Below are 25020 nucleotides of genomic sequence, written 5' to 3'. Positions count from 1 at the left end.
AGTATAGTCTTCTGGATATTTTTGTGCATAGCCTTGTGCAACTAGTCTAGCCTTGTATAAGGTATTGCCTCCTTCTAAGTTCTTAATTTTATAAATCCACCTGGTACCTATAATTGTTTTATCCTTAGGTGCGATCGCAGGTGTGAATACATTTAATCCTTGTAAACTTTCCATCTCTTTTTCCATAGCTAGTTCCCATTTTTCTCTTTCTTCATGTGGAAGTTTCAATACTTCTTCATATGTATTAGGTGTTATTTGTTCTCCATTCATATGCATTATGTAATCTTTGTATTTATTTGGTATTTGGTTTCTATTGTTTCTAATAGTTCTTTCAGGCTTGCTATGGTTATCATGCAAATATCTAGCTTCCTTTTTTGTTAATGTGTCTGTCTTTATTTTATGCTGACTATTAGTCCAAGTTTTGGTTTTGTTCTTACTTTTGTTAATATTTTGATTTTCTGTTGTTCCTTCCTCGCAAGATATCGTATCTTTACATTTATTAGGAAATATTTCATTAAGGTGCAATTTTGACCAATTGGCCTGTTCATGGAACACAGCTGTTCTGGATACTATAAATTTGTTATTACTATCAATAAATCTGTACCCTTTGGTTCCAGTTTCGTATCCCATGAATCTTAATCTCCTGGATACGTTTTCTCCCTTTCTCCTCAATTGTTTAGGTATGTGTACGTCTGCAGTGACTCCAAATATGTGCATGTGTGATAATTTGGGTTTTCTATTGTACATCACCTCATATGGTGTCTTATTCACAATACTGGACCAGGTTCTATTTTGAGTGTAATTCGAATAATGTAATGCCTCTGACCAAAATTGTTTGCCTAAACCAGCATCCTCTAATGTGCACCTAATCATGGTTTGTAGTGTGGAATTTTTCCTCTCTGCAACTCCATTTTGAAATGCAGAAAAAGGATTGGACGTGAAATGTAACATTCCTCTATCCTTTAACCATTGGGAGAATTCTTTAGACATGAACTCACATCCCCTATCTGTCATAATTTGCTTTATTCTGATATTATGTTGTGTTTCTATACGTTTGTAGAATTCCTTAAATTTCTGAAATGTTTCATCCTTGTGCTTTAATGTGTAAACAAAACCATATCGGCTGTAGTCATCCACTATTGTTAGGAAGTAACGTTTTCTATAGGTAATTGAGGGACTTAATGGACCAACTAAGTCCATATGTACCAAATCAAAAATATTGTTAGTTGATCTGTTAGATTTTTTTGGTCTGGGACTGGTTTTTAGTTTGGTGGACTTGCATACTGAGCATTCCAAATAATTTTCACAATTTTTTATTTTGACACCTTCTGCGTGTTCAGTCATTTTTTGTACTACAGGAAAGCTTGCATGTCCTAACTTCCTGTGTAAGATGTGAGCACACTCATCATGAATTGGTTTACCTATTTTTGGTTTCTTTTCCTTGTATGTATTTTTGTGATCATGAGTTATTCTACACTCATCATTGTCACTGTTACTGACATTTTCATCATCTGCTTCAATACAATCTTCCATATTTGAATCAATGTTATGTAAACATCTTTCTTTAGTTATCAGATAGGGTAGACCTCCTTTTATCATTACAGTACCTACATTTGTTTTGTTCTTTTCTATAGTTGCTTTCCCCTTTGAGAAAACTATATTGATATCAGATTCTCTGCTTAATTTTATGGCACTTAGTATGTTGTGAGGTATTTCTGGGATTAATAATACCCCCTCTATTTTCCCTAGACCAGGCAAGGTCACATTTCCTTTGCCTAGTACTTGAACCTTTTCTTGATTAGCTACCTTTATCACAAACTTATCTTCTATAAATGAAGATAATATACTTTTGTTGTTGGTGGTGTGATTTGTTGCACCAGAATCAATAAGCCAATTGTTATTCTCATCCTGCTGTGTTCTGGTGCTGTCTTGTTTATTTAGCCCATTCAGTGACCCAGATTTCCTCTCTTTTGAATTTTCTCTACCCCCTCTACCTTCTTTGTAATTTGGTGGGCTTCTATATTTGTGTCTATCTGTGGAAGATTGTCTGTAATTATATTTGCTCCTATGTTCTGGTCTATGTCTCTCTCTTGAGACTTTGGGGCAGTCTCTTCTACTATGTTCCCTGGATCCACAATTGTAGCATCTAAAGGCCTCATTATGTTTATCTTGAAAGACTACTTTCCTAAAAGGTTTGTGGTCTGTTTGGTTACTGGATCGATTTTTTCTTGAATTGTCTTCTGCTATCAATTTGTTAGATAGACTTTCTATGGATAAATATCCCAAATTAATGGTATCTAAGTGTGACATAAAGCTATCCCATGATGGATCAAGTGAATTGATAATAACACTTTTCATTGTTTGATCTGAAATCACTTCCCCCCTCAATTGTAGCTCAGCTCTTATTTTGTTTAGATTTATCAAATGCTCACTTATAGAAACCCCTGGTTTTACTCTAGAGGAAAAGAAATCCTTAGACATTCTTGTGGTTGTAGCTACGCTATCGCTGTGAAATAGATTAAACATGCATTGAATTATTTCTGATACAGTTAGGTTTGGTTTGATGCTATGATACATTGCAGGAGACACGCTAGATATTATTATGAAAAATGCTCTATGATGTAAACAATCTATTTTTAAAGTCCAAGGTCTTCTTGGAGGGCTAGTTATAAAGAATAGTAAATTTTCTTTCATGAAAATAACCTGAAGCTGTTGATACCACTCTTGTAAATTAATGCCATCAATTCTAAGTTTTGGGAAGTCACTGGGTAAGTTACCTACATTATTCTGTCCATTACTTACAACCTGGGGCAGTCCGTGATCTCTCAAGTGCAGGAAATTACAGAACGGCATTGGGATGCTTGCAATGAGTCTGCGCGGTTCTCTGGCCAGTTCAAGTCCTTCTGGGTCGTCTACGTAGTTTCGCACATGCGCGTTGCTCATTTCTTCTTTGGTGGCGTCGTGGAAGGTTCTCTCCCTTTCAGCTCTCTCGATCCGCTCCTCCTCAGATGAGTCGGTCTCTGGCTCGGTTTTTGGGGTTCTGGTGGTGGTGACGGTTCTTTTCTTCTTTTTGTGTGCGTTGGTATTCGATTTTGTCTGTGGTGTAGGGCGAAATCGGCATGGCTCTCTGGGCTCGGGCGTCGTCGCTTTCGAAGTCAGGATGGGAGCGTGCAGGTCTTGAGTCGCCGGTTTGATTTCTTGCTTCTTCGTAGATGTCTTGGTAATTTTCAGTCTTGGCCCAAAAGCAGCAAAAAGCGTTTTCATTGCTGATTTTACTTGAGGTTTTGTTAAATCGTCTTCACTTTCTGATTTTGGATCATCTGAAGAGTTTGAGACTTCTTTCTCACTTTCTTCGTCTGATAGTGTTTTTCGCGCCAGAAATTTTGAACTGAGCGTTTTGATTGGCTCTGCTCCATTCTCTTTTGAAGTTCGTTGAAACCAAGATGGCTGCCATTCAAAATTTCGCGCGGGATCACATCTTTTCTTTTTAACAACTATTTTCTCAGTAGTCATCTCACTTACGGTTTTTTGATCTTTGGGTTTTTCTTTAATGACGTTTTTCTCTCTCGCTGCTCCGCTGTTCTTCAGCATCTCCTGGAGGTCCGCGATGAGACTTTCATCATTCTTTTGGCTTTTTAGTATCTTTAATATCTCTGACCTGAGTTCGTTATTTTCTATTTCGATTTCTTTCTGGTCATTATTTTCACTCATTAGTTCTTCTTCTTCAGTGGTGTATTCTTCGGATTCTCTCGAAATCGCATTGGTGGATTCGTTGATCATCTCTTGATCAGTTTCTATTTCTTTGCTGTAGACCCTGGTGTTGGGCCTATCTTTCTTGGACATTTTTAATTACTTATTGAGTCAATTAACCATCCTCTGCTACCAGCTTGTTGCAATATTTTCAGGATCAGACTCAATAAAGATAATAGGAGTTAGAGCTTTAAATATATTTCTTTTTAATTATGATAGGCATTCTATATTCACTGAATATTCAAGGTAGAAGCGACGAGAATGGTGAGGGTGGCTCCTTATATATACAAGGGGTGGAGCTAGGAATGGGAGTGGTAAGTTATGAATACATTAAAGTCCAAAGAATAAGTTAACCTCTGATGTTCCATATATACATTATTTACACATTGGAGAATAAGGCATTTACATCTGACATTTATAATACAAAACACAATGACATCAAAAAGATGATATGAACATGGAGAGGAATTGGTTGCGTGCACCAATGTAACAATGGCTTTTTCTATAGGGGACCGGAGGCTAAAACATACGAAGAACGGTTACAGGAACGGGGTATGTCTAGTTTAACAAAAAGGAGGACTAGGGGAGACATCATAGCAGTGTTCCAATATCTCAAGGGCTGCCACAAAGAAGAGGGAGTCAGGCTATTCTCCAAAGCACCTGAGGGCAGGACAAGAAGCAATGGGTGGAAACTAATCAAGGAGAGAAGCAACTTAGAACTAAGGAGAAATTTCCTGACAGTTAAGAACAATTAATCAGTGGAACAACTTGCCTCCAGAAGTTGTGAATGCTCCAACACTGGAAGTTTTTAAGAAGATGTTGGATAACCATTTCTCTGAAGTGGGGTAGGGTTTCCTGCCTAAGCAGGGGGTTGGACTAGAAGACCTCCAAGGTCCCTTCCAACTCTGTTATTCTATTCTATTCTATTCTATTCTATTCTATTCTATTCTATTCTATTCTATTCTATTCTATTCTATTCTATTCTATTCTAGGCAGTCCTTATTTATTTAGTGTACGCCATATCATACATGGATTAGCAGTATATATTAACATTTCATCTAGATTAGTAAAACACAATAAAATATTCAGATGCCAGTGTCTAGGCCATCTAACCATTGAAGTGCATTATTGTTTATATTAAAAAAATCAGTTACTAGACTGGTATATGCCCTCAGCTTACAGCCGGTCATTATGTGATCTGCTGAAACCCACCTCTGGGTATGATGTTTGAGATATCACACTAGAACTTGGTTCAAATCCATCAACACATCTGGGATGACACATATACGAAGAAAAATATTTGATTAGGTCCATTAGGGTTTTCAGGAATTCCTTCCTATAGAAACACTCAAATCCATCCTTTCAGAAGGAATTTGACACGATAGCATTATGGCTTAATTAAATATTCTCCCAAAAGAAGGAATCATATTAATATAAAGAGTTGAGGAAACCAAAACAGACAAACTCGGATTGTTGAAAGATTACCTATTCTTGTTTTTTCAGAATCCACGTTGAAGGCAATAACCAGATTTTCCAAGAAAAGACGCACAAGCCTGAAGTTGAATCTGCCAATACTCCAGGACCCATCAATCAAGATAACGATGTCTGCGAAGGCTGGAATTTTGCACTTAAATTGGTTTTCTGTTTAGAATAAAATAACAAGGAAGATGATTGATCAATGAATTTTATCCAATGTAGGTTGGGCTTTCCTTTAAAAACAAGAGTTATAGAAATAGAGATCTAGCCCAGATACATATGCTAACAAGCTTAGACTAAAAGAAAAAAGAAAAGAAAAGGAAATATACGGGTAGTGTTTGACTTACAACAGTTCATTTAGTGACCAATCAAAATTACAACAGCACTGAAAAAAGTGACTTCTGACTGTTTTTCACAGTTACGACTTTGAAGAATCCCTATGATCATGTGATCAAAATTCAGATGTTTGGCAACAGGTTCACACTTATGACCGTTGGGGTGACCCAAGGTCACGTTTTGCAACCTTCTGACCAGCAAAGTCAATGAGGAAGCCAGATTCACTTAACAACCAGATTACTAATTTATCAACTGCAGTGATTCACTTAACAACTGTGGCAAGAAAGGTTTTCAAATGGGGCAAAACTCACTTAACAAATGTCTCACTTAGCAGCTGAAATTTTGGGCTCACTTGTGGCCATAAGTCAACGGGTTAGCTGTACTGTGCTCTCTTTTTGATGTTTTCAGTTGTTGTGAGTCACTTTTGTGAGATGGATGGCTACACAAATCAAATAAATAAAATATAAAATAAAAATAAAATAAAAATAAAAATAAAATAGATGACAGTTACCCATCTATTTTAAGTCTCACAGGGCATGTCGATATTTGATTCTGAACTTTATTTCAAAATTTATTTGATCAAACATCTGAATTAAATCAGCTTTCTCAAGATCTAGTAATGCTTGTTATCCTGTATGCCCCGCAAACCCAGCTAGAGTTTTCATATTCATTTCTTGGTATTTGCTTTTATGACAATAAAATAGCATGCCCAGTTTACATTCAACAGCAAAACTTCAAGGAGATGAGTGGTCCAGAAATGAAAGAAGGGAGAAAGAGAGGGAGGGAGGGAGGGAGGGAGGGAGAAACCATGGAATTAAACTTCATAGAATCATAAATTCATAGAGTTGGAAGGGACCTTAGTGGTCTTCTAGTCGAACCCCTACTCAAGGCAGGAGTTCTACTACCATCTTGGACAAATGATTGTCAATCTTTTCTTGAAAACTTCAAGTGATGGAGTACCCACAACTCCTGGAAACTTAATAGTTCTCACTGTCAGGAAATTCCTCCTTATTTCCACATTTCCACCCATTGCTTCTTGTCCTGCCTGCCTGTGTGGATTAATGTCCTCTTCCCTGAGGCCCCCTTCAACTAATAGAAGACTGCTATCATGTTTCCCCTCAGTCTTTTCTTCTTTAAACTAAACATACCTAATTCCTTTAGCCATGCTTGGTAGATTTTAACCTCCAGACACCTTACCATCTCTGTTGTTCTTCCCTGCAGTCTTTCTAGGGCTACTGTTGATAAAAGCTCTGTTGACATCCATCCCCTATAGCAGTGATGGCTAACCTGTTTGCCGTCGCGTGCCAAAAGCAGGGGGAGCACGGGGGGAGTGCATGCACATGCCCACATCCATAATTCTATGCACCCCGTGCGTGCGCGCATGACCCCCCCGTGCTCCCCCCGATTTTGGCACGTGATGGCATGGTGGGCCCAGTAGACCCGTTTTTTGCTCTCCCCAGGCTCTAGAGCCACTCTGGGAGCATAGGGAGGGGGACAACAGCCTTCCCCATCGCACCGGAGGCCCTCCGGAGGCTGGAAATGGCCCGTTTTCTGACTTCCTGTCCCACCATTTTCGCCCTCCCCAGGCTCCTAGAAAGGCTCTGGAGCCTGGGGAGAGTGAAAAACGGGCCTTCCCCATCCACCCCTCAGGCCCTCCGGAGGCAGGAAAAGCTGGAGCTGAGTTTGTGTGCCCACCGATATGACTCTGCCTGCCAGTTGTGGCACACGTGCCATCGGTTCACCATCACAGCCCTATAGGAAGAATTCCAAATAAGAGTGAAAATCTGTTTACAGATTGACTTGAATGTTTAATACGCCTAGGAAACTACTGCAATTAGTCCCATATATTCCAAGTCTGACATTTTGGTCAGCAGCAAATAATGCTGTAGAAGAAGTAGTGTCTTGTTGGTTTGTGTTGCATGGGACACTTTAAGTGGACATTGGAGGGAATGGCTGGCACAGCACATCTCCAAGTGCCTGGTCTCCCAACACAGTGACTAGATATCAAACCTAGATAACAAAAAGGACCAATAATATCATGTTTTCCCCAAAATAAGACCGGGTCTTATATTAATTTTTGCTCCAAAAGATGCATTATGGCTTATTTTCTGGTTAAGTCTTATTTTGAGGGAAATACAGTACTAAACGCCTCCATCTGGTTGACTATCTTAACTGGGGCTTATTTTTGGGATAAGGGCTTATATTACGAGCATCCTTAAAAATCATGCTAGGGCTTATTTTCCGGTTGGGTCTTATTTTCGGGGAACCAGGGTAGGTAACAGAATAAGAAGCTTTCACCTATTGAAAAATGCAGGAATGCTTGTTTTTTGCTCTTTCTCAATTCAAGCTGGAGGAGTTATTGATCAGCAGAGAAACATAAATATGTCTGATTCCTGTAGCATCCTAAGATCTTGCATACAGAATAAGAACAACCTAATCAAGACCTGCATTGTTTTAATTCTGAAATCATAAGGCTTGGATAAAAATCTGAATGGGCAGTCTAGAACAGTTCTAGGTCAGCCTTCCCCAGCCAACTCCCACTATTCCCAGATATTGTGAGCTAGGTGGGAACCACGGGAGTTCAAAGCAAAGAATCTGGAAGATACCTGGTTAGGAAAGACTTCTCTAAAGTTGTAAAGCCGGCTCGCTTCTTGTACTTCTAACTTTATTTTCTTATCTATCATGGCCCTGCCAATAGAAATCCTGCTAAATGATCTGATGTGTCTCTATTTTTGGTCATAATTAAAAGCAAAGCTTTTCTTGGAACTTAAGCCAGGCCTGCGTTTTGCAAATGATGCTTCCTGTGTGCTGTTGTTTTGATTAACGATTCCCTTTCCCAAATTTCTGTTAAATTTCTGTTCTGTTAGCAGTGAATGTTCTATGTCGCTTTAATCATCCATATTTGGAAAAAAGAGGATTCCTTAACATGAAGAAAAACAGCTGAAAGCCTTTGAGTTCTTAGAGTCAAGCTAGATTTGTGGTGAAAATTCCACAACTAAATATCATGTGTGCGTGTGTCAGTCTGTCTGTCTGTGTATTTAAGAAAAATGTTCTTTCTCTACAAATGCCTCTCCTGAGTTTTTAAAATGCAATAGCTTTGGGGATAGATCTGCCTTTATAATGATTGAAATCCTGAGTGATGTCTTCCATTGCTTTTGTCCTGACCGATGGGTGGAGGAGACAATTAAGAACAATTTGGCACTTTGCTACCTGACAACATGGTACATCAGCTCCTGGAGGGGAGAAAGGAAGACAGGATTTGCAAACCAGTAGAGAAAATTAAGGGAAAGGGGGGAAAGCATGAAGTCACTGGACCTCACCTACCTAATACAACAAAGGTTGCCCTCTGGGAAAGTTGAAGCTTCTAGAGCTTTTGATTTCATTACTGGGGGCGGGGAACACCGCTAATCTTTAATTTGCACACCTTAAGTCTGGATTAATGTGTCTTCGGGGTGGATTTCTTATTATCTGAGGGGAAAAAAATCTAGGAATTTTTTTTTCAGATAACAAGAAATCCACACCGAAGACACATTAATCCGGACTTAAGGTGTGCAAATTAAAGATTAGTGAAGCATTCCAGAGCTACTGTCATCCACTTGCATAGAAAGGCTCTTTATTTAAAAAATAATAATAATAATGATTGAATTAGGGAAGAGTTATCTTACATCCCAGTCACAGACATTTATGAGGATGTGCCAAAATGGAATTTAAAAAATTCAACAATGTCCCCTCTCTGTTATTTTTATTTTTATAGGAATAACAGATGTACTGGCATTGATAATGTTATCTAGTTGGGTAATCCTGATTTTAGGGTTAGTTTTAAAATTTTAATATTTATTTTAAATTGACAAGTTTTAAATTATGGGCCAAATTTATAAATTATTTTAACTTTATTTTTTAACTGTGATGTTTGTATAGATGTTTTTTATCTGGCTGTTCACCGCCCTGAGTCCGAAAGGAGAAGGGCGGTATAGAAATTCGAATAAATAAAATAAATAAATAAATAAATAATGAAATCTCTGTAAGCAAACAACCAAGCTCAGAGAGCATCAAGGACTCCAGATGGATGGATGAACAGATAGGATAGATCAGGAGTCTGCAACAGGGGTGGGATCTAAAAATTTTTACTACAGGTTCTGTGGGTGTGGCTTATTTTGTGGGCGTAGCTTGATGGTCATGTGACAATTATTTAGGATTTAGCAGAGGTACTGGTCTACCAGGCTTTTAACTGCTTGCAGAGCTGTACCGATCTACCCATTTCTTCTTGCAGGCACTGAACTACTCATGTATTTTTGCAGGCACTGGTCTACTCATTTATTTTTGCAGGCACCGGTATACTCATTTGTTTTCTTTTAACACTGATCAGCTGTAGGGCGGCCCTTTGAAGCCCCACGGCAAGAGTTTAAACAGTTTTTTTCCCTCTAGCCATCAGCTGGGACTCAGGAGGCAGCAATAGATTGGGGGTGGGGCCAAATAAAAGGTAAGAATAACACGGGGGGTGGGGGGGCAGGGGGTTGGGGGGCGGGGGTGGGGGGTGGGGCAGGGGGTAGAACCGGTTTGGTGACATCAAATTGTCACCGCTACCGGCTCAGCGGAACCGGGCGGACCGGGAGGAACCCACCACTGGTCTGCAACCTTAAACACTCAAAGAGCCATTTGGACCGTTTCCCACAGAAAAGAAAAACACCGGGAGCCACAAAACCCTTCCCGTGCCTGATTATTTCTTGAGCGGCCACAAAACTAACATATGTAATTGACTTAAATGTTTTGTTTTCTTCTGAAACTTTTCTTTTCTTGGATTTACCCATGGTTGGCCTTTTGGGAGTTGAAAAGCTCAATAAATCGCATGCCGGCGGGTGTCGCACATTGGTGGTTGTGACACATATTTTGAGTGACAGGGAGCCACAGCAGAGGGGTGAAAAAGCCACATGCGGCTCCAGAGCCACAGGTTGCTGACCCCTGGGATAGATGGATGGATCATGGTTGTATGTGTGTTTGTGAGAAAATTGCATTCAAGATGGAACAGGTTTAGTGAAACCTTGAATTTTTTCCACTGGTAGTAATCTTAAATGTTCTTACTTGTCTTTTTGCCTAGTTCTATCTATCATTCCCCTAAATTCAAGAATAATTTTTCTGATAGAATGGTACATCTCTGTTTGACAACCTTTGTTTCTACTTCCAAGGGAAGAGAAATCCTGCCCAATGCAAAGAACTAATTAGTTAGTTGATCTTATATACCAGTGATGGCTAACCTTTTCCAGACCGAGTGCCCAAAGCGCGCAAGCGCACGTGCCCAAACCCCCAAAAAGCAATGTGCGCACGGCCTCTGTGCATGCGCCCCACCCCCACACATCCACATACAGTCCCCATGCATGTGCCTCACTCCCTCTGCATGCCTGCACGGCCCCCACGCACGTACCCTGCCCCCACGCATGCATGCATGGCCCCCACACATGTGCCCCGACCCCCGCACATGCATGGCAGAGACCTGAAGACCAGCTGGCCAGTGGGAGGCATGTGCGCATGCACAGCGGAGCTGAACTGGGGCGACAGCTCACGTGCTCACAGAGAGGGCCTGCGTGCCCCCTTTGGCATGCGTGCCATAGGTTCGCCATCACGGTTATACAACCTTCTCTTCCCCTGCCCCAATTCAAATTCCTGGCAGGGGATAGTAAAGCAGGTAGTGTCAAAACGATGGCAGAATATTTTGGTTTTAAGAGTCTCAGAATTCATCGCATCACTGATCTTCCGAGAAAAAGCTAAACTGCATCTCTTCGTGTTTATAAAGGAGACATATTACACTATTTACATTCACCTTGTTCGTTCATGCTGATCTGATTTCTTTTTAAGAACAAAGGTGAGGAACATCAACACTTAGTCTCCCTCCCTGTAGTCTGACAGCTCAAGGGACTTCATGATGTGCAGAGAAATTAATTAAGCCTGACAACATTCTTGTGAGACAAGTATTACCATGCACTTAAACACAATAGTGAACTGACCTCAGGGATTTAGCTGTTCGTTCTAAGTTGGCAACCAAAATTAAGTGCTCAGTTTAGACAGATGTTTGAAAAGAGAGATGCATGTTGTTCCCTTTCCCTTCGTTTATGTCACTAAGGAGAAAAATTAATTAACAGAGGGCAGGCCATATATATGTCTCTATCATGCTAAATTATATTTTTGTAATTGGTATATTATATTGGACTTATTTTATGATTATGTAAACATCCTACATTGTGAGGGAAGCCCCACCCCGTAGAAGAATGAAATATTTTGAGGAATATTAAAAAAAGGCAGAATATTATATTTCCCTAAATGAGAAATGGAGAAACATGTTTTTTTTAAGAGGCAGAAAGCAGACTCAGTCTTTCTTAACAGCCCCCCCACCCCAGCAGATATTTTGTGCCATTAAGAAAGATTGGGCCAACCTATCTACAAAATAAAAGACCTTCAGTTTTAGGGTGATGGGGTTAAGAACAGGACATGATCCTTCAGGACATAATAGGATTAACCCACTACCATTTAGCAGAATTGCACAATCTACTCAGGGCATGCTGCACCAGAACCATGTGCTTGGTGGTTCTGTTCATCATTAAACCATCTTTCCAATCCAACCAGCCTCCATGTTTCCAGTGTCTTTCTCTCAGCTTGAAACTGAACCAGATGGATATTTCTTCCAACAATTGTAAGTCACTGCATTACAATATCCATCTGGTTCTGTCTCAAAATGACCGGAAATGATCACTGCCAGTTGCAAAAAATAGGAAATTTGGGTTACCTGAAACTTTAAGAAACAGGTTACCCCCTTTTACTGAAGTGAAGGAGGCTTTCGGAAATCTTTCAGAAATCTTACTGAAGTAAAGGAGGCTTTTAGACAGAAAACGGCGACAGAATGAAACTTGCTCACACTTGTTCTGCATGTCATAAAAGTTTACTGATGAGAATCTAATTGCTTTGGAACGGTAGATTATTAAACGGGGAGGGGGGGAAGATCAATTCTAAAATAGCACAGAGAGATTTCTCGTGGGCTACCTAAGTACAAAGCATAGTTCAATATAAACAGATTTTATTCTGGCATTCCATCATCCTTGACAAGTCTGGCTTGCTCCATTAACAGTGACATCATTCCCATCCTCAGATTACAGGTGCCTGCTTGCACGAGATAAAGAATTCAGGAAGCATTTCCTCAAGTACACTTATGTGCACATCTCAGAATGAAGGGCAATTACAATCCTAACCCAACTATCTCCAACGTAGTGCCCTCTACTTCCACACAAGGTTTGACCATGCTGGCTGGAGATTCTGTAAATTCAGGTTTTGTATGAGAAGATCAGGCAGAGCCTAAGGGTGGAGTCAAGAGAGGATTCAGCCTAGAATTGTTACATGTCCAAAAATATTCCAGGTCCAACCCCCTTTGAATTCCATTAATCTAGTGTCCCAAAGGTGCTTTTTCAGACAACCATGACCTGGATGACTGAGAATCTCTACAGACTTTTAGCTATACAATTTGGGATGAACACCCTGTGAATGGTAGAAATGGATTTCCAGTAGGTTAAAAGCACAAGGATGGAGGTTTAAGATGAACATCAGGAAGAATTGACTGACTATGTGAGCTGACAGCTAGCAGAATAAGCTGCCACATGAAATAGGGAGCTCTCTTCCTTGCTACAGGTTTTCAAACAGAGACTGGATGGTCAGCTGTGAGAGGGATCTTGGAGTCCTAGTGGACAACCATTTAAATACGATCCAGCAGTGTGTAGCAGCTGCCAAAAAAGCCAACACAGTTCTAGGCGGCATAAACAGAGGGATAGAATCAAGATCACGTGAAGTATTAATACCACTTTATAATGCCTTGGTAAAGCCACACTTGGAATATTGCATTCAGTTTTGGTCGCCATGATGTAAAAAAGATGTGGAGACTCTAGAAAGTGCAGAGAAGAGCAACAAAGATGATTAGGGGACTGAAGGCTAAAACATATGAAGAACAGTTGCAGGAACTGGGTATGTCTAGTTTAATGAAAAGAAGGACTAGGGGAGACTTGATAGCAGTCTTCCAATATCTCAGGGGCTGCCACAATGAAGAGGAGGTCATCCTATTCTCCAAAGTACCTGAGGGTAGGATAAGAAGCAATGGGTGGAAACTAATCAAGGAGAGAAGCAATTTAGAACTAAGGAGAAATTTCCTGACAGTTAGAACAATTAATCAGTGGAACAACTTGCCTCCAGAAGTTGTGAATGTTCCAACAGTAGAAGTTTTTAAGAAGATTTTGGATAACCATTTGTCTGAAGTGATGTAGGGTTTCTTGCCTAAGCAGGGGATTAGACTAGAAGACCTCCAAGGTCCCTTCCAACTCTGTTATTCTATTCTTTTCTATTCTAAGTGTTAGAGATGGTGCAGGATACTGTTTCTCAACCTTAGCAATTTACAGTCTGTGGATTTCAACTCTCAGAATTCCCCAGATAGCAGAAGTTGTTGAGGTTGAAAAACATTTGATTTAGGACAAATGTTTTTCAACCTCAACAACTTCTGCTGTCTGGGGAATTATTTCCCAACCTTGTCAACTTGAAGATGTCTGGACTTCAACTTCCAGAATTTCCCAGCCGGCATCATCTTAAAGTTGACAAGGTTGGGAAGCAGTGACCTAGGTCATCCTTCAGTAAGAAATAGATTCTCCATCTCTATAATTTTGTCATCTTAAATTTGCAGACCATCACACGTACAGTCCAAGAAATTCTAAAGACAATTTCTTCAAATCTTCTGCTGAGGAATGAGAAATTCTTCAACAATTTCTCCAACAGCAGGAGACCCCTGACCTAATTACTTGAAAAAGAGGCATGGAGAAATTTACTCATCAATTTTCTAGTTGAGTTTTAATGGAAAATAGGAAGCTGCAAGGGAGATCCAGGTAACTGGAAAGACCACTGAAGAATGAGAGACGGCAGGTTTGCACAACTTTGATAGCCTCGTAACTAAATTAGGACCAAAGGAGTAAAGTCAACCCGAGTTGATGTTATGAAATTCCTATCTCTGAAAGGCTTTCTAAAAGCAAATTCACTTTTATAAAATGGAATGGGAACAGAAAGACAAATCCAAGACAATCACAACAAAGAAGCGATTAGAGCCAGGGGAGGGTTCTTCTTACCTTTACTATCAGTTCGCAATGGGATCTGCATACATAGATCGCTTCTGATGACGTCAGGGTCAGTGGGCGGAACCTCCCGCCGGTTTTACTACCAGTTCTATAGAACCGATCCAAACCGGGGGCAACCCACCACTGATTAAAGCACTGGTGAAATCCATTTTTTTTTATTACCGGTTCTGTGGCGTGGCTTGATGGGCCTGGTGTGGCTTGGTGGGCGTGGCAGGGGAAGGATATTGCAAAATCCCCATTCCCTCCCCAATCCTGGGGGAAGGATATTGCAAAATCTCCATTCCCACCCCACCCTGGGGCCAGCCAGAGGTGGTACTTGCCGGTTCTCCGAACTGCTCAAAATTTCTGCTACCGGTTCTCCAGAACCTGTCAGAACCTGCTGGATTTCATTCCTGGATTAAAGGCAAAAATGTCACCATTAAGTCACCCCTACACCTCTCTTGATAAATTCTCACCTTCTGGTTTTGGAAGGGGCATCAATTCTGTATCCTCTGTTGGCACAGCAGGCTTCAGTTTGCCCACCTCTTTCGGTTTGGGTTTGCCTGAAGTATCCTTCTTTTTCTCTAGATCTTTAACTGCAAAACAAGAAGTGCAATTAGTTTTTTTAAAAAAACAGGATAATGATTGTTATCTCTATTGGCTTATCAAGATGGCCATGCTTCTGCAGGTAGCCCTCAACTTGCAACCAGAATTAAAATCAGAGTTTCCATTGCTAAGCAAGATTGTTAAGGGAGTCACATGTGATCTAGAACCAGAAGCAACCTAGATCTAAGAAGAAATTTCCTGAGAGTTAGAACAATTAATCAGTGGAACAACTTGCCTCCAGATGTTGTGGGTTCTCCAACACTGGAAGTTTTTCAGAAGAGATTGGGCAGCCATTTGTCTGAAATGGTATAGGATTTCCTGCTTAAGTAGGGTTTGGACTAGAAGACCTCCAAGGTCCCTTCCAACTCTGTTATTCTATTCTGGTGATGGCGAACTTATGGCACACATGCAAGAGGTGGCACACAGGGCCCTCTCTGTGGGCACGCATGCAGTCACCAGCTGCTGTTCTGGTTTCTGCCACACATATGCATGTCAGCCAGCTGGTCTTCGCAGGCACTGAATCTCCGGAAAACAGCCTGAAAACAGCCTGAAAACAGCCAAAAACTAGACTGTTTTTCAGGCCATTTTGAGCCATTTATCAGGCCATTTTCCAGCCATTTTTCTGGCTGTGTTCCAGCTGTTTTTCCAGTCATTTTCAGGCCGTTTTTGGGCTGTTTTCAAGGGCAAAAACAGCCCAAAAAACTGCCTGAAAACAGCCCTGAAAATGGCCTGAAAATGTCCAAAAGGTGGCCTGGAAATGCCCCCAAAACAGCCAAAAAACAGCCAAAAAACAGGCATGTACATGCCAGCCAGCTGGTCTTCAGGTTTCCAGCGCTCCTGCGCACATACATTCATGCACATTCCAGTTTGGACACTCGGTGCCGAAAAGGTTCGCCATCACTGCCCTACCGATATAAGCCCAGTCTTGTGAAGCAGGCAGACCGAAAGAGAGGACGTACTTCGGAACTGGCCTTGCGCTGCTTTGCTCTCCTGATCTTGAGCAAAGGCCACTATCTGAACGATGTAACTCTGATCGGGGATAAGACCTTGGATAATCGCCTTGTTTGCATTGTTCTGAAGCATCAGCTCATTTGTCTTCCCTCCTGCAAAAGAGAAACACGATCAGCATTGCACTTCCCATTTCATTATAACAGTATCAAGTATAACCTTTTCGTTTACATACATGTGCAAGATAAGGCCATGAAGTTGCCAAATTCTAATTATTCCTTCATTTCTAGTCCTCCCTAAGGAAGGTTTCTTGGACTTCTTTCTTATCCTTCCTCCTTAAATTCCTAAGGGAAGTCATGAAAGGACCTGGCTAGGATATTTAAGTGGGCGTCTAATGAAATACAATCATTGCACGAAGTCACTCCTTTGGCATACCCTGACATGATCTAGCTTTCGGTCGTGTTTCTACATGGGGAATTACCTCCCCTTAATCATTTAGCCTTTCAGGCAACTATGCAAGCATGCCTGAGCATTGGGATTTCTGCCTACAAGGCCATTACAGTAAGACGTCTTCTTCAAGCCAAGTTCAATTTCTGGTGACTTTACTGACATATTTACGTAGCTTCCTCTGTAACAACCCAGGAAACAGGTTGAGATTTCTTTCTTCCAGGATGATTTTTTCTTTTATTTCCTAGTGTAATCTGTACTCTGGGGTCCCAAGGGGTTTCCCTTACAAATATTAACGAGGCTTAACCCTGCTTAGCTTCCAAGTGCATGCAGGCTCACCAAGAGATACCATCCGTTAGGGTATTGGCCACCCAGAGTCACTTGACAGTGAAATGAGAAGCAAATGAAGAGAAGAGAAGAGAAGAGAAGAGAAGAGAAGAGAAGAGAAGAGAAGAGAAGAGAAGAGAAGAGAAGAGAAGAAAAGAGAAGAAAAGAAAAGTAAAGAAAAGAAAAGAAAAGAAAAGAAAGAGGGAGGGAGGGAAGGAAGGAAAGAAGGAAGAAAGGAAGGACAGTGAAATGAGAAGAGAAGAGAAGAGAAGAGAAGAGAAGAGAAGAAAAGAAAAGTAAAGAAAAGAAAAAAGAAAAGAAAAGAAAAGAAAAGAAAAGAAAGAGGGAGGGAAGGAAGGAAGGAAGAAAGGAAGGACAGTGAAATGAGAAGGGAAGAGAAGAGAAGAGAAGAGAAGAGAAGAGAAGAGAAGAGAAGAGAAGAAAGAGGGAAGGAAGGGAGGAGGGAGGGAAGGAGGGAAAGAAGGAAGGATAGTGAAATGAGAAGCAAATGAAGAGACGAGACGAGATGAGAGAGGGAGGGAAGGAAGGAAGGAAGGAAGGAAGAAGAAAGAAAGAAAGGGGAAGGGGAAGGAAGGAAAGGAAAGGAAAGGAAAGGAAAGGAAAGGAAAGGAAAGGAAAGGAAAGGAAAGGAAAGGAAAGGAAAGGAAAGGAAAGGAAAAGAGTTATTCTGCAAATGGTAGAGTAATATACCTGATTTTGGGACCACTCCCCAACAAATTAGTAACTTCATGTAGAAACATAACACACTAAGAACAAAATCTCTTATGGGTGAGTTCAAACATGATCCTTCCATTTGCATTTGGAAGGATTTGTTTATTTTGTGAGCAGAACTTCATCCTGTAATCCCAGAACAATGTATACTTTTATTTATTATATTAATTTATCTAGTCTCCCATCTCAAATTCATGATTCTGGGCAGCTTGCATGCAATTAAAACAATATAAAAATACCAAAACAATCTAAGAATAATAAAACAATATTATAATACCATGCAAAATTTAAGGCACCACAATAAAAACTGTTAGTGCACGGTACTCGAAGGGCTTACTACGTGTTGTATTTATAGTGACTGAGTTTAGCCACTGTTTTCTTAACTACAATTTGCTGAATAAGCCACAACTGGAAGGTTTGCTAGGCATCTGCTACGAAATCCATGCAGGATTTTTTAGAAACTTGCAGAAGTTTCTAAAATGTGCAGGAAACAATTCTGTATCTAGAGAAAGAAGCTTTTAAAAATATTTTCTTAGTTTGGGGAAAAAAATCTTCAACGAATTCCAGTTGGGATGCACAATAACCTATTAAAAAGTGAATGTAAAATTAAAATTGGTAATGATAGCCCATATGCAGAACTTTTATTGTACAGTATATTTTCAAAACTGTTTCTTTTGGTTGTTATTTTATAATCTGTTCCATCTTTTCTGTTATAACTGTTTTATTACTTCCATCTGCTTTATTTGTCCCCTGAGCTCACAGAAACCAACATCTCATTAATAACCAAACATCTTTTAATCATTACATCAGAAGGAGACAATTTTGGTCGCTGAAGAAAAACAGACACCACAGAACAGAGCTGAATTAAAAACGGATTAGGTAGATCATCTACACGGGTGAGATGAGGATTACCTGAGAGATCAATTTTGGGCTGCTGAAAAACTTTTAAAGGCTTTTCAATGAAGAAAAGCACTTCCCACCCCACACCATCTGTTTCCTATAAACAGGATTTATTCAGAGATACACCTGATGGGGAAATACACTTCTTGTTCAATGGAAGTTCTGCTTCCTTCCCAAAACATTGATGGTATTACCTAGTCAGGTAATGAAATGTCTGCAAGGAAGTTCAGAAAGCACCGAGGACCTCATAGTTCAACCCTGAGCTGATGGAAAACTAAATTCTTCATTGTCAATAAGAAGACAGGTTGAGGATTTTTTTAAAAAATGTTTATTTCTGCACCTTGTTGTCTCCCATTGATGTTTTAGGTGCTATTCTTCAGAAATTGGGCAAGGCTTTGGTAAACTACAGTAGTGGCCAAAATTGTGGAAACCTTTTGGGAAAAGTATATTTTTGAGGTTTGATGGCTAATAACCCCTTTTTTTGTGTGTGTGTGTGAGTTTCAAGATAATCATATTCCACTGCTGGAATGGCCTGGGAATAGCCCAGAGCTTAACCCAATTGAAAATCTATGGAGATGACTAATGAAAGTTGCTAGCCAGCAATAAAACCCAGTTAATAGAAGCAATCCTTCAATCTTTGTTTCACATTGTAACAGCTGCAGAACTAAAAGACTTGGTTCACTCCATGGGAAGACGTTGTAAGGCCGTAATTCATGCTAAAGGTCACCCAACTAAGTATTAACTGACATGGTGATCATTTTGTATATCTCGTTTTTTCTACGTGTTTCGCTTTTCTTCGTTATACTGTAACTGCCATTCTAATAGCAAATCCTCCATAAAAGTTATTGCATTACATTCTTGATTAAATTATCTTTCCATTGAGATATAATTTTATGGTACTATTCCAAAAAAAAAAGTGGTGTTATTAGCTAGTTTTAGAAAATACACTTTTCTCAAAAACTTTTCCACAATTTTGGCCACTACTGTAGATAGAAGAATAATTAAAAGTGTTTATTATAATAATTACATTGCCCATGCTTTTCATACCTTTCTCCTGTCACCTTCAGAAGAACAGCTCAGTAATACAGGTAGTCCTCAATTTATAACAGTTCACTGAGTAACTGTTTAAAGTTACAACGGCACTGAAAAAGTGACATGACAGTTTTTGCAGCATCCCCATGGTCAATTCACTGAATGTTAATTTAGACATTTGGCAACTGATTCATATTTATGACAGTTGCAGTTTCCCAGGGTCATGCAATCAATCCTTTGCAACAGTGGTGGGTTTCAAAATCTTTTACTACCAGTTCTGTGGGTGTTGCTTGGTGGACCTGGTATGGCTTGGTGGGTGTGGCAGGGGAAGGATACTGTAAAGCCTCCATTCCCTCCCCACTCCAGGGGAAGGTTACTGCAAAGTCCCCATTTCCTCCCGATCAGCTGGGACTCGGAAGGCAGAGAATAGATGGGGGCGGGGCCAGCCAGAGGTGGTATTTACCGGTTCTCCGAACTACTCAAAATTTCCACTACCGGTTCTCCAGAACTGGTCAGAACCTGCTGAAACCCACCTCTGTTTAGAAGCCTTGAAAAGGTTAACAACATTTTTTTAAATAGCTAAGGATGACATTCAAGTCATACTTATGGCATTCAAATCATACTCTACAGAGTATTTGCTTTGATAAGAAAAAGTAATTATGAAATCTAACCAGTTCTTCTTGGTGAGCTGTTACAGCTAGTCTTCAAGTTACAACCATAATGGAGACTGTCCACTATGATCATAAGTCTTAAAAGTTGTAAAATAGGTCAGTGGTGGGTTTCAAATTTTTTTACTACTGGTTCTCTGGGTGTGGCTTGGTGGGTGTGGCATGGCTTGGTGGGTGTGGCTTGATGAGTGTGGCAGGGGAAGGATACTGTAAAATCTCCATTCCCACCCCACTCCAGGGGAAGGATACTGTAAAATCTCCATTCCCTCCCCAATCCAGGGGAAGGATACTGCAAATTCCCCATTTCCTCCCGATCAGCTGGGACTCGGGAGGCAGAGAATAGTTGGGGGCGGGGCCAGCCAGATGTGGTATTTACCGGTTCTCCAAACTACTCAAAATTTCCACTACCGGTTCCCCAGAACTGGTCAGAACCTGCTGAAACCCACCTCTGAAATAGATCCATCATGTTACCAACCCAATTTTATGACTTTTTTTTTTTGCAGCGGTCGATAAGCAAACATGGTGGTCGCTAAGCGAATGTGATGGACATTATGCAAACCCATCGTTTGCAATGGCATGGTTTTTTCTAAAAACCAAGTGTAAGCGTTGCTTTTCAGCAAAACTGTTGTAAAACACAGTCACGTGACCGTGGGGCCCTACAAATGGCTGTAAATGCACATTGCTGAGCAACCAAACTGCAGTCATGTAACCATGGGGGAACTATTGAAATTTCAGATCTGGGCCATAAATTCCCTTTCTCAGGTCAGTCATAACTTGAAAACTACCTGTACGCTTTAAGCTTAAGATGCTTCAGCCGAAGCAGTGGATCTGAGTAAAATTGGAAAGATAGAAAGCGCTGTTCACACAAAAATAATAGGGTGACCTTGTCAGTTTCTAAGGAACTTTGGGAAGCCCAAAAGGCTTATTCTACAAGCTATCCTGTTACCCTCAAGCTACATGTTGGGTGCAATCCAAGTTGCATTTAGTTTCAATAGTCAATATCGTTGTGGCCCGCCAGCTACCGTCAGAGCTCCGCTGGCAGGCCACAACGAATACATTTTCAGGTGCGGAAAAAATAGATCCACACACGAAGGTCTAATTAAACTGATTTATTGCTAATCATGCTGTGCACAAGAATGAGTGGTGCGGTGGCCTAGAGGTGGAGCTCTCGCCCCACAATCAAGAGGCTGTGAGTTCGATCCTAGGTAGTGGCAGATATTTGTCTCTCTGGGCATGTTGAGGATATATCTGCTGAATATAAGTCCACACTGGAGACAGGAAAGGCATCTGGCCAGTAAACACTCAGCTCCATTCAGTTTGCCCAGACTCCACTCTGCAAGGGATTATGGGGTCGTTAAAAGAAGATGATGCCAATGCACAAGAATGTTCTCAGATAACGGTTAACGCTTGCTTTGGGTTAGTCTGGACTTGACTTAGTCCACTTGTGGCTTTGTCAAGATTCTAGGCCAGTGATGGAGAACCTTTTCAGCAAGCGCCCGGGCGGCACCAAATGCTGAAAAGGGAGCAATTCACGTGCTCATCAGGGCTGTGACCAGGAAGAGGAGCTGCCCATGGGGCATCCGCACACCGGATAAGGTACTTCCGGTTTCCAACAAGTCTTCCGGTTACTGCTGTGCATGCACACATGGCGATCAGCTGGTTGGCATGCATACTCATGCCAGAAAATGGAAGACCAGCTCTTCCAGTTTCCGGCACTGCAACACACACAAAGGCCAGCTGATCATCGCGTGCGCATGCGCACCAGAAACCCGGAAGAGGAACAGGTGATGCCGCACGTGCCAGGTGACATGGCTCCGCATGCCACTTTGGGCATGCGTGCTATAGATTCGCCATCATGGTTCTAGGCTAATCCAGGGGTGAAATGCCCCCGGTTCGGACCGGATCGCTCGATCCGGTAGCGATGGCGGCGGGTGGTTCAGAGAACCAGTAGCAAAAATCCCTGCGCTCCCCCCACCATGCCCAGATGAGCCACGCAATCATCAGAGGCTTTTTAAAAAAACTTTTCAAAGCATTTTTTCTACAACCTCTTCGGCCGAAAAAATGCTATATAAAAAAAAAGCCTCTGATGATCGCGCGGCTCAGCTGGGATCGTCAGAGGCTTTTCAAAGCATTTTTTTCTGTAAAAAATGCTTTGAAAAGTCTCTGACGATCCTAGCTGAGTTGCCTGATCGGCAGAGGCTTTTCAAAGCATTAAAAAAAATGCTTTGAAAAGTTAAAAAAAAAAAAGTTGGCCACGCCCACCCAGTCATATTACCCCCCCCCACACACACACACCAAGCCACGCCCACAGAACCGGTAGTAACAAATTTTACATTTCACCCCTGGGCTAATCCCTCTTTTAACTCCGCCCCCAGATTCTGTCACTCCTTCTCTGACATATACCCAGTTTCTATGGGTGTAACACAACGGGGTGTGCTGTTTTGTTCCCTCCTTGAAGTATACGTTTAGGCCAGGTGTGAATTTTGGTATCCAGGTGGAAAAATCCCTTCCCCAATTCTCCTTACCTGAACTAGGAGTGATGAGAAGCTTATATCCTTCAAACCTCCCTTTGGGGCCTTTCCATGAAATCTGAATACTGTCAGGACCAATAACAGTATATCTTAATCTTGATGGTGGAGCCACTGAAAGGGAATTTTTTTTAATAAATTAATATGGCTTATCATATTTCATTTAAAAATGCAGAGCCTACAGGCATTCCAATTCATCATACTTTTTTTTAGACAAAGCAAAGGATATCGAATATCAAAAGCGTCATATCATCTGAACTTCTAACATGATATGATATTATTTATTTATTTATTTATCTTATTGAATTTCTATACCGCCCTACTCCCGAAGGACTCAGGGCGGTGAACAGCCATAAAATAAAACACATACATATACAAAATTTAAAATCGAATAAAATGAATTAAATAAATTTGGCTGAATTAATACCCATAATTTAAAATACCCATATTTTAAAATACATTAAAATTTAAAATTTGCACTTAAAAGGGAGAAGATTTAGGCGAGGCCAGCTTGATGAAATAACAGAGTCTTCAGCTCGCGGCGGAAGGTGCGCAGATCCGGAATCCTCCGTATCTCTGGGGGGAGCTCGTTCCAGATCGTCGGTGCCCCCACAGAGAAGGCTCTCCCCCTAGGGGTCGACAGCCGACATTGTTTGGCTGACGGCACCTGGAGGAGCCCCTCTCTGTGGGAGCGTACTGGTCGGTGGGAGGCTATTGATGGTAGTAGGCGGTCCCGTAAGTAACCAGGGACTGCCTACTACCATCAATATGATAAATGATTAAATCATTTATTATGATAAATGATATTATATACACCCCTGCAAAAATACATTATTGGTTCCCCCAAACAAACTCTATACAACAAATGACGAAGGAACAGAGAAATTAGACATTAAAAGCAAGCTGAGCAATATGCTTTCTTGATATACAGTAACTGCTTTGTTAGATATGTGGGCAGGAATTATACAAAGTAAATATTCTAATTTTTTAGGTTTCTTGTGAGGAGGACAGCAGAGATGATTTATAGCCATACTTCCAGTCATGCCCAGGGCATGAAGTAAGTATATTCTACGTTTCACAAGGCTTCGGGAAATATCATGATTTTCAAAAGAAAGTGATGGTGCTTGGTATGTATTAAATTAATAGTATGAAAGGAGCTATTTGACTGGAATGCCTGAAATTTCAAGCAATTAAACTTGTTAGATATTCCCTAGCCTAAAAGCAGAATGTCACTTAGGACAGAGCGAAGCTAATCTTTCTTCCCCTCCAGATAAGTTGCATTATTAGAGTTTGATCATTTTCAGCAACTATTGCTACTCTAGGCTCCCTGGGGTAAGTGGAGATTTTTATCCTACGCATCTGAAGAGCACCAGATCTGGGATAGTTGATCTCTTGCTCTGAGAAGCAGAAGACAACTATGATCAATAATCTGTCCAACTATCATGGTTTCCTGGTAATGAATCCTCAAGTATAGCAGCATAGTCTCCATCATCCAGCAATTCCTGCCCATCTGTATACCTGCACATATAATTTGCATATACAGATGGTCCTTGGCTTACAACTGGTCACTTATGACCTGGTTTCAAAGTTTCAATGTTCAGGACGTGTACACACACACACACAGAGTGAGAGAGAGAGAGAGAGAGAGAGAGAGAGAGAGAGAGAGACAGACAGACAGACAGACAGACAGACAGACAGACAGACAGACTGCATTTATGGCCATTTGCTGTACTCGACAGTAACATGACCACAACATTATAGAATAGAATAGAATTCTTTATTGGCCAAGTGTGATTGGACACACAAGGAATTTGTCTTGGTGCATATGCTCTCAGTGTACATAAAAGAAAAGATACATTCGTCAAGAATCATAAGGTACAACATTTAATGATAATCATAGGGTACAAATAAGCAATCAAATCATACTAGGAAACGATCAATATAAATCATAAGGATACAAGCAACAAAGTTACAGTCATACAGTCATAAGTGGGAGGAGATGGGTGAAAGGAACGATGAGAAGATTAATAATAGTGCAGACTTAGTAACTAATTTGACAGTGTTGAAGGAATTATTTGTTTAGCAGAGTGATGGCATTCGGAAAAAACTGTTCTTGTGTCTAGTTGTTCTGGTGTGCAGTGC

At 40.8% G+C, this 25020-nt stretch overlaps 1 protein-coding gene across 2 annotated transcripts in view; it reads right to left on the bottom strand.

Moving 5' to 3' along the window:
* COL14A1 (collagen type XIV alpha 1 chain) overlaps nucleotides 1-25020 on the bottom strand; it is a 151470-nt gene that overhangs the window by 114507 nt on the left and 11943 nt on the right. For both annotated transcript variants that reach the window (XM_034422237.2, XM_034422236.2), the window contains exons 3-6: nucleotides 22876-22992; nucleotides 16256-16399; nucleotides 15167-15286; nucleotides 5236-5391 (exon numbers count right to left, since the gene is read on the bottom strand). In XM_034422237.2, coding sequence (XP_034278128.2) covers nucleotides 5236-5391; nucleotides 15167-15286; nucleotides 16256-16399; nucleotides 22876-22992 — 537 coding nt within the window. The remainder of the gene's footprint in view (nucleotides 1-5235; nucleotides 5392-15166; nucleotides 15287-16255; nucleotides 16400-22875; nucleotides 22993-25020) is intronic.

This window comes from Pantherophis guttatus, chromosome 3 (assembly GCF_059756535.1).
Source record: "Pantherophis guttatus breed Tessera chromosome 3, ASM5975653v1, whole genome shotgun sequence".
In the NCBI taxonomy this organism is placed as follows: Eukaryota; Metazoa; Chordata; class Lepidosauria; order Squamata; family Colubridae; genus Pantherophis; species Pantherophis guttatus.
The sequence above is the reverse complement of the archived record's forward strand: the minus strand, read 5'-3'. Positions and strand labels throughout refer to the sequence as shown.